Raw genomic sequence first — 10,971 nt, 5'->3', positions numbered from 1 at the left:
TTTAGGAGGGGGCGGGATTGGATTGGGGTATGTACTTGTCATATCTTTGGTGTGAGTAACTTCTGGTGAGGAATCCCCATTTACTATGCCAACTAGTGACCTGGCACTAGAACTAGCCTTGGAATTAATTGTCAAGACCTAGGTTCAGGTCTTGCCTGCACCACATAATGGCGCTGAAACTAAAGGCAATGTCACAGTTTCCTAGGCAAATCTAAAGCTTTCCTATTGTAGGCAATGCTTAACACTAGGGAAGAGAATGACATGTTTAACACTAGGGAAGAGACTGAAAAGTTATTCTAGGGAAATAACTCATATTTATCCAGTGATTTTAGTATATCAAGTTATTTTCTCACCAAATTCTGTGAGGTAGATAATACAAGTATTACAATTTTTAACCTACAGATAATGAAAATAAATTCAGGCTAGAATGTCTTTAAGCTTTCAGGAATTTTCCAGTACCTCTGAGGGTGTAGAGGTGCAATGATAAATATTCTATTCATTACTTTATACTTAATGGATTCTATTTCCTACCTACTATTAAGAAATAAGCAGAAACTGTTATGTTTTGCTAGTGTATTTATGTTGCCACAATCAAATAGTGGTCCCAAGGATTTGATGACTTTCCCTTGGCTTTCCAAAGGTGGGGTTTACTTTGGATTTTCTGTCTACCATGTCACAACAGTTCAGATAAAAAAAAAAACAAAAAACCCTGACATTCTTTTCTCAAGGTAAATTGTTTAAACCAGACATTTTAGCAAACAAATTTTTAGTCTCCAAAGCATGTCAGACTCCTTGTTTTTTAATTCATTTGCATCTTTATTCTACAACACAAGCAACAGAAATACAATTTCTTTTTAAAATAGTTTCCTTTCATAATTTTCAATTTGAACAAAATATACACAAAATACATTTGCAAGCCAGCTCATAGTGACCTGTTTGAAAACAAACAGATAGATAATAACCAAATCAAATGTCCACAGACCAACACAGAGAGGAACTGGGGTGGATGGTTTGCATTTGTTTTTCTAGAAATTAGAACAAATGGATTTTGGAATTGATTCGGAAGAGATGGAAAGTAAAACCAAATTTTGAACTTCCTTGTTGAGCTTACATTATGTCTCTAGGGGGAAGAAAACAAAACACTCGAGACTCCTGGTGAATAATACAGATGAGGTTAGAATCACTATAGATAGAAGTAAAACAGTTATACTGACATCATCATGGCAACACTGTAGTTTAAACTATATCTGATTTAAAATGCAAAAAAAATAAAGTTAGTCTTTGGCATAATGCTAAAAGGGCAAAAAGGCGCTTACTTCCTTTTGGGTCTATTGGGATAGAAGTATATGGGGAGCAAATAGTTTTCTTTTTAAGATCAGAAATTCTTAAGCATTTTGTGTGTATGTGGTAGATCCCTTTAGCAGCCTGGTAAAAGCTATTGGCCCTTTCCCAGAATCATGTTTTTAAAATAAAACATAAAGAAAACTAATCATGTTTAAATACACATCAAAATATTTTTAAAGACACAAGTTCACTGGCCCCAAGATAATAACCCTTGTCTTATTCAGCATTTATTCAAGGGTGGATGGAAATCTGAGTTGAAGATACAAAAGGCGACAAGTTTTGCAGCACTGTTTTTTTTCAACAAGACCAAATACTGGACATCAGAATAAATTCCCTGACCTGTAAGCAGTCTGGCTTATGCCCACGAAATGTTCTTCCTATAAGTGAGGCCACTAGCAATCCTGGCACAGTGGTTACTTGTAATGAAGCCATCATACATTCAAGCCATTGCTAAAAGCATCTTAATTGCTAAGGCCTGCCAATTGGATGGGCTTCTCTTTTTCTAATAGAAGAAGGAAATAGATTTAACTGGAGCCATTTGGGATATGTTAGGAGGAACACAGGAGAATAGGGCAGCTTGCAAATAATAGTGAGGTAGATGTAAACAGACACTGGTGGAGGCAATTTCCATGTCCTTGATATTTGTGAACCTAAAAGGGATGAAGGGAAAGCCTATGAAAAATGACAAGGCAATATGTGACATACCAATCAATTCAGAGGAGATGATTGGGGGCTTTTTGAGGGATGGAGGAAAGTAGTAACATTCCAATTTGTTATCAGTTGCAGGCTTAATAATGGTTGCTGATGTGTAAATGCAAAAGAGCAAAGTTTTTGGCTAATATAACTTCAGGTTACAATCATCTTTAAATTTATAAATGACTTTAGTAAGGAATAGAATTATTTACCCTTGAGTTACATGCCAAAATGCAAAAATCTCTCTTTATATGATCTTCTATATGCTCCTTGCCCTCATCAACTGAAGTCAAATATCAATGAGTCAGAGTAACTGAAGAAAAGGATATTCTGAGTCAGGGAAAAGTATCAATTATCATTTAAAATGGTTTATGAAGGATTAGACTAGATGATCCATAAACATTCCTTTCAGCTCTGAAATTATATAATTTTATGATTCTATTACTTCTTGTTTCATACACTAAAGAGATGTGAGAATTCATTTATTGATGACTATCTAAGAATGGTGTAACAGTTTAGGTAAGAGACTGGGGCTTCTAAAGTGCTTTAAAAAGTCTACAAACCTGTTTATTTTTTAAAAAATGGCAAATAGAGTAAATCATTTGAAGGGGAACTTTAATCTTGTTTTGGAATTATCACAAGTAAATAACACCTGAATTAATCTATGGAATATAAGCTTTCGAAGGACAAGACTATCTCATTTTTGTTTCAGGTCTCCAGCATCTAGTACAATGGCTAGAACATGTCAGGGGTTTATTGATTGAATAGTTTTCCTACATACTGCATGATGTATTTCTTTCAGAATGTATCCTGTAGAGTGCCAATCACATGCTACTTACCCAAGAACAGAGGAAAACATAATTACCCACTTCCCTTAATTGTGTTTACATACATTGTGCCCGTGCACGTGTACCATCAGTGTTTTAAAAAAGTTGTCAACTAAATGAGTCAACTTTGTAACCAAGGGATTGCATGATGATGTCAGCAAGCATCTATTTTATCAAAATAATGGAGTGGGCATGAAAACACAATGATTACTGAAAACAGAGTAAGGCAAAAACAGGGAGATGTAGTAGTAAGGTGGAAACTACTCCAAAAAGGCTAACAAATGACATGCCACTTTAACAAGGCAAGTATGCCATTTGTAAAAGGGGATTCCCCCCTTGACTGAGAATAATCTGGTGTGACAGTGCTCAAAAGGGTAGTCAGTCCAAACTATATATTCCAAGGATATATGAGATGAATCCAAATCATTCATTTACATAGCACATATGAGCAAAAGTTGACATTGTAGGGGAAAGTTTTCGTTCTGAGCTCAAGAAAGTGAGGCTATTTTTGGCGACCCATCTGTGAGTTATATCGCCTGGGAGAGTGGGGAGAGGAAGGGTTTGTCATCAAGATCCTCTATAAAGCAGTAGTAAAAGATACTGTATACTTCTATAGAAACAATCCCTTAAGTATACTCAGACACAAGAAATTCAAACACTAAGATTCAATTTGAAATCACCTTCAAAGGAGGCTAAAGAATCAACATGAGACAAAGTATTACACGAGTTAAAAATAGCGTCAAGTTCTCCACAGACAAAGGTTCTAACAACTGTTTGTAGAACATGTACATTCATAGGCTTCCATCCTTTTAAAAACACCAATCACCAGTATATTCAAAATGGAAACTAGAAAGATGTGAGCAAATTGTGGTTGAAGATTTATTAAATTTGAAATCTGTCTTGCCTTTCTCTAACTCTGTTTCTCTCTGATACTTGGTAAGTGACTGATTTTTTAACAGTCAACACTTATGAATTACTAAAGGAAATTTGGTTCCTTGGGATAACAAACAGATATCCCTAGAAAAATAATTCCTGGTAGAAAATTGCAGAAATTACACAATAAGATGAGATGAGGAATCAGCTCTCTCTCTGTGTCTCTGCCTTTATTTATCCCCCAAGGCCCTGAAACATTAAGCGAAGATAGAGGGAAACTGTTGAATGTAGTTGAATGTAGTTAATAAATGATTCCATTTCTAAATAAGTTGAGTATTACTACCTGTTAAACTTTTCTACATGGTCACTTTAACTGTTCCCAGAAGTAATACCATTTTAAATTGCAAATAGGGTACAGGAAGAGGTCCTCACCTTACTGGCACCTTCATCTCACTTCCTATAGTAAACTTAGTGCCCATCTGTGTCCAGGGTAGGTAGGTAATGTGCATTGTACAACTCATCCACTACACCAGAGAATGTGTTCTGGGGTATTCCCCTACAGAAGGAGGGGAAGGACAAGCAATTTTGTGGAAAAGGGATAACTGTGATTGAGGTGCTTCCTAATTTCACAGTCTTCCATATTGGTGCCTTTTTTTTGTGAAAACACACACACACACAAAAGCAACAACACCCAAGAACTACAAGTAGAAGGCATCCTTCCTACACCAGGATGACATGACAGCTCTAACTAATTAGAATGGGCAAAGTGATCCAGATTAGAAATGTAAAAAGATCTGGATCTTAGTTCCTTTCATGGTGATACCTAGAACTACCTTTTCCTTTTCAAAGGTTAACTGGGACCAAAAGAGGATATTTATGAAGAATGAGTTTGTCTTTACTTTAAAGACCTCAGATTTAAAGACCAAATAAAGTTCAACTGACATAAGGCATGCCATCTACAATCTGTCACAATCCCACTTTTCTAGGTTTCTTTCATATGAATTCATTCTAAACACTCTAAATTCTCACCAAACTCACCTATATCCATCCTCATCACCATGCATTGCATTTTTCCACCTCCATACCTTCCAGAGTTTTGCTTGAAATGGCTTCTTTTCCCCATCTTTGCTAGCTGAATTCCTATGTTTCTTTTAAAACACAACTGAAATAACGTGTCTCCATGGAGTCTTCTTTGATCCTCAGAATTTGGTAGCAATCTTAATCCTTGGACAATACATTGTGTTGCTCCAAATGCACTTATATAATATTGTATACTATAGTTACTTGTATATTTATGTGTTAATGACTAGAAAATAATTCTTTGGAGCACAGGGTACTTAATGAAACTGTATTTCCTTCAGCATGTAGAACCTTGCATGCAGTAGGTGATTAACAAATGTTGGTCGATTCAGTGATTACTAATAAAAACAATAGCATATACCTGCAACTAGACAGAACAATTAGGCTCCCAAATTGGTTTATTGTTTTCTGTTCTTTCAAACCCAAACAGCCCAATATTCTTCCCAAGGATATAATAGAAAGGCCCTAATGAATTAGGACACTGTTCCCTGAACTACAATAGCACAACGAACAGAAAAGATTGTTTTACCAAGACTTAAATTTTCATTTTCTAAAGAACTGTGAATAAAATATGAGCTTATTTCATCACATATGCTAGATTTTATCAGTTCCCTAAAGTAATCTTCAAGGGATTGGTTTTAAGATTAAAGCTTAGTTCTCTGTTAAAAGGAAAATAAAACCCCTCAAATATACCATATTTCATCATATGCATACTTTTCATCTTTCCTAAATGAATTTAAGTTCCTTGGGTACTGGGATATTTTCCTGTCACTTAGTAGGTTATCAATAAATGAACTTTGATGAATTCTATTGATTTCTTGAAGAACTTCGGAGAAGTAAGCAATAATATATTGGTTTTTTGCCTAATCTAAAACCATACATGATTTCCTACTAGAGTGCCCCAAGCTCAATCTTTCTATGCACACCTGAATCCTGTTTTGTGGTTCTTTAAAAACTCTCTGTTTTTTTAAGATGCTACTTATATTGATGGTTATTACTCAACTGATCTGAGACTGCTTATGTACATATGGTGGTAGACAGAAAACTAAATTTAGGTGAGAATACCTAGGCTCAAAGCCTGGCACTTTCTAGGGATGGATCCATGAGCAATACACTATATACATGATGTTGCTCTGACCAAAGGGTATTACAGTACAATGGAAAGAAGACTGGATTTGTAGCCTAAAAACCAAGGTTTGAATTTGGATTCTGCTACTTACTAACTGTGCAACTTTGGACAACTCATTCCACCTTTAGGATTTCCAAGATTACTTCTAGCTCTAAGTTCATGAGTTGAGGGTCCCTTAAAAAGGAAGAGAATACATCTCTATTAAGCTCTACCTTGTTCAGACTATAGCTAGAGTACTGTGTTCAGTTCCAGGAGCTAGGTGCACTTTAACAAAGACATTGTTAAGAAGGAGAATGCCCAAGGGAGGATGACCACAACAGTGAAAGATTTTTAATTTGGTCCATGTGAGGAACTGCTGAGAAAATTGGGAATGTTGACTAGAAAACAGATTAAGGAAGGACAAAATAACTATTTTTTTCCATCCAAAAGTGAAATGAACTGCTTTAGAAAGTATTAACTTCTCCATCATTAGAGAACTTCAAGCTGAAGTGGTGACTGACCACTTCTTGAAGATAATGTAGATTGATTTCTCTTCAGGTATGGGTTGTATACTGGAGAAGGAAATGACAAACCAAAATCTCCAAAATCTTTTCCAAGAAAACTCGAAAATAAGTCACCACAGAGACAGACATGACTGAATGAGCAACAATATGGTTCAGGGTGGCTTCTGAGGTTATCTGTTTCCAATTCTTGAGATTCTGTTGTGAGGAAATTGCTTTGTATGTTTTAAAGCATTAGAGAAACTTAAGCCTATCTTTTACTTTTGTCATAATCACATCAAATGAGTTTATTTTGGAGGAACAATAATATAAGAAGAGCTTTTTCTTTTTATTATGAATATTTCAATGTTTTCTTATGTGAATCACATTGTAATTTTCTGGGAAATGGGGGGGGGCACAGGATCACATATTTAGAATTAGAAAATACCACAGAGGTCATTATGTACAATTCTTTTTTTTTAAAAAAACAGATAAGGGAACCAGGGCCCAAAGACATAAAGTAAATTTCCTAATATAAAGCCTTAAACTCTGAATAAATTCTTATAAAATATTAAATATGCTTAAATTAAACTCTTTATATTGTTTTTGTCAAATTTGAAAATAAATAAATTTATTTCATGTTTGCTTTTAAAACATATTAACATCTTTCTTTAACTATTCACAAATCAAGGAGCCTAAATTTATGAAAGTTCATTATCTCATTTTGTGTATATGGAAGAGTTGGAAAAAAGAAGATAAATAGGAGTTTGGAAGAATTTGGGAAGGGGCAGGGTAGTCAGGCAGTAAGTCTTAGCAATGATGGGCACAAGTCAAACAAAAATTCCAAATAAGCATAGTTCTGGATAGCTTAGACCATCTATAGACAACTCTTCCTTATCATCTATTCTTTAAAAAAAAGAATGATAAATCAGGAAGAATAATTAACAAAAGAAAAGTAGGTTGCCTACACCTTAGAATCAGAATTCTCCCCCTTCCATTTTAGGGTTCCAGAGACACATTAAAAGAGAAAAAGAGCAAAGAAACATGGGGGAAGCTACTTGTTTCAAATTCTGATCTCATCATAAGATACTTGTGGCAACAGCAAATAAATTAAGTGAGCAAAAAAAGAATTAAGGCTTCCTTGGTAGTGGTTTATTCTACATCACTAGGGTTCTCCAAACAGATGGTTCCTTTTTGGACATGTTATAGAAGGGATTGCACTAACTGACTACTAAGATCTCCTGAATCTCATTATTATTATTATAGTTATTATAATAGCTAGGATTTATATAGAGCTTTGGGTTTTGCAAAGTACTTTATAATATTATTTATTCTTCCCCACTATCTCCTTGGGAGTTAGGTGCTATTATTATCACTACTTTACAGATGAGGATACTGAGGCAGAAAGAGGTTAAGTGACTTTAGGGTCACACAGCTAGAAAGTGTTTGGGGTTGGATTCAAATTCCAAATCCAGCACTTGGCAAAATTATAGGTCAATCTTTTGTGAGCTACCTGATTACCTAGCCATACTTTCTAAATTTCCATGGGAAACTGTCCCAAACTAATTTATGAATATTTATAAACTGTTTACAAACTGGAAATGGCCTAGACTTCATTCTATAAGTGCAACTGATGGCTTTGCAAACTCTTTTTATTTGAGATTCCCTTCTGACTTTAAGGATTCTGCTTTTGGCTCCTTTGAAGGATTTTTAGAAGACATGTAGACAGTTTTTCAATTGCTGTCAGCCTAGGACCTTGATGTAGGACCAGTGAAGCTGTATTAATTTTGGAGGGGTATTTTTCAAGGGGAATCTCTGCTATAGTATATATCCTTAAGAGGTATTTGATCTGTATGAAGAAGCAGTTTCCATATCCTACTTTGTGGTTGAGAAAAACAGGTGCTTTTTCCTTCTACAATTTCAACAAAGACTTCTATATGACAAATTCGCTTTCTATATAGAACCTAATGATGTGTTTTGTATACAGAGCTTCAAAACTTGTAGAACGCGTGGGGGTTTTCCAAGGAAGCAGCTAAGCTACAAAATAAAACAGAGAGCTCAGCCTTCTTTTATAAAGTACTTACTATGCCACCAATTCCAATTACAAAACATAGGAAATCCATAGCATATAAAACTATTGGGAAACAAAGCAGAGTTAGGGTCTACCTGATTTGTTGGTCTACTACAGAATGTCAGAGTTGGAAGGGATCTCCCCAATCCAGTTAATTCTTGTCTAATGGAATGATACAACTTAAACAAAGAGTATAAGGAATGAGTACTGTTCAATGCGAACACATTCCCTTTTTCCCTGTGGATGTCACTATATGGAATAGTCTATAATTATATTGTTTCTTTCCCCCTAAAGCATTGGGGGGAAATGCCTTCAATAATCTACTCATAAAATTCAGAATTTACAACTAATTTTCACCCTTCTGGATAACATATAAGATCTATAAAGCCCCTCTTTAAAATAAAGAATAATTGACCTGCCCAAATGAAGCCTTTTAGCTACCAAGACTGGATAAAACCCAGTAGAAAATCCTTATTACTTTGGCAAATAGTTTGTTTATTTTCAAGAGTGATAAGACATTCAGTCTGGAAAAAAAGAAGTTGGAAGTGGGTGAAAATCATCATTTGTATATCTCTGTATTTGTATCTCTTATCTCTGAAAAACTTCCTTAAGAACTTAATAAGATTAATTTATCAACAGAATGGTCCATAGTTTTGAGAAATCTAAAATATATTGCAACTAGTAAAAATCATGTCCTAATTGTCTTCTCTTGTAGCAACTAGATGAAGGTCAGGGTAATCTATATTTTATCTACCCTTGTTCCCATTTATTAGCTTAGCTGAAGTCTCCAGTGACTTTGAATATAAAATTCCTCCACCTTCCAAAGAAGAGAAATGTTTAGTTCACAAAAGAACTCAAGTGTATGAAATACTCCATTCCTTGAGTATGGCCCCCTCAGTCCCTTAACTTTTCCAGGTCTGAGGTCAAAGCTGGTGTTACTCATCTTCATCCCAGTCTGTCTTCTTAACCACTTGTTTTCAATTTTAGAACCCTTTAGAGCTCTTTTCAAGAAGAAAAAGCCAGAATAATACAGTTTCAACTACTGAAACATAATAAGGTTTTAAAAGCAGAATTAGAAGTGGTTAAATCACTCACCTTGACTCTTATCCTGTCCCTGCCCTGAGGTATCATTTATAAGGGCTTTGAAACAACTAGCAAGAGTCTGTTTTTCCTAGCCCTGAAGGACTCTAAAGTTTTCATTACTCATTCCCCATGACTTGAATATAAGGTAAGATGTATTAAAATTTTTTAAAGCACTTTACCTCATATTCAGACAAATATGGTACTCAGGTCTGTGTACAAAGGAAGTCTGGAGTCCTTGAGACACAATCGATTCATACTATTTCCTAATACATTCTCAAAACATTAGTTGGGAGATTAAGTAAGCCAATCAAATTATTCCTAACTATATGATGGTTCCTATGTCTGCTAATAATAACACTCCAACAAAATCATTGAGCATTGTGAGGATAGGGTCAGGACCATTGTGATTAATCATGAACCCTTTCAGGAAAGGGTCTCTCTCTAAATATGGATACACAAAAGCTTGAATTTAGTCCTCTTGGTTAAGTTGGTACAAATGCTTGTAAAACTTGATTAACAGAGGATTTTTTAAAACAAGCATCCTGATAATCTTTTGGGCATATTTGGCAAAAATTGTCCTTCATTTCATAACATTGTTGTATCAATTTCCATCCCCATCAATTGACATGGGTAGTCTAGCTCTTCATTAACTACCATTAACATCACCGGATACTGATTTTCTGCGTCTTTGATACCAGCCTGATTTCTTCTTCTTCTTTTTTTTGAAGAGGTGGCATCAGTTGCAAGGTCCCCATTGTGTCTAATTCCACTGAGCCAACAAAGTGCTTTCAAAAAGGTAGCCCTTGGACATGACCTTTCTGGAAACAATCACACACTGAAGCAATGGGTAATAGTGTTCAACATACAGAAGGAGGTGCTTCAGTGGTAGACATTTCTAAAGCAATGAATGAGATCAATGCATCTCACATGGTGTATTTTCCTAGATTGGACACATGGCTAGCTCAAGATTGGGTATCCTGAAAGGCTTCTTGTTTAGTTATCATCTTCAAATGTACAGGCTCCTTCTCCTAAATGTTAAAGGGGGAAGTGGGACACTACTGTCAACCAGATTGTTGGCATACCTTTAACCCTCATTACTTTCTTCTCCTATCTGATGGAATGTATTTCTTCTAAATGATGATGTCATAGATTCGGCCCACTCTTCCGAGCCATTCCCTTACAGCCTGGCGAACTCGATTATCAGTTACATGACAAGTCAGTTGGCTAATACAGGGGAATACTGCTGGTTGGAGGGCAATAAATGTCTGGTCTGGCAAAATCTGAATCTGATTGAGAACTGTTAGCACCATGTTGGTCCATGCCTAAAAGGAAAGAGATTAAAAAATTTTAATGCACTTCATCATGGCATTATTCAAGTTTGATTCACTATGA

General features: G+C 35.4%; 1 protein-coding gene across 2 annotated transcripts in view; it reads right to left on the bottom strand.

The window, feature by feature from the left end:
• Nucleotides 1–795: 795 nt before the first annotated feature.
• Nucleotides 796–10,971, bottom strand: part of ARFGEF3 (ARFGEF family member 3) — a 231,523-nt gene continuing 221,347 nt past the window's right edge. For both annotated transcript variants that reach the window (XM_001370224.4, XM_056818873.1), the window contains one exon: nucleotides 796–10,901. In XM_001370224.4, the coding sequence (XP_001370261.2) occupies nucleotides 10,710–10,901 (192 nt within the window). In that variant the 3' untranslated portion in view covers nucleotides 796–10,709. The remainder of the gene's footprint in view (nucleotides 10,902–10,971) is intronic.

The sequence above is a fragment of the Monodelphis domestica genome, chromosome 2, assembly GCF_027887165.1.
Source record: "Monodelphis domestica isolate mMonDom1 chromosome 2, mMonDom1.pri, whole genome shotgun sequence".
Classification (NCBI taxonomy): Eukaryota; Metazoa; Chordata; class Mammalia; order Didelphimorphia; family Didelphidae; genus Monodelphis; species Monodelphis domestica.
The sequence above is the reverse complement of the archived record's forward strand: the minus strand, read 5'-3'. Positions and strand labels throughout refer to the sequence as shown.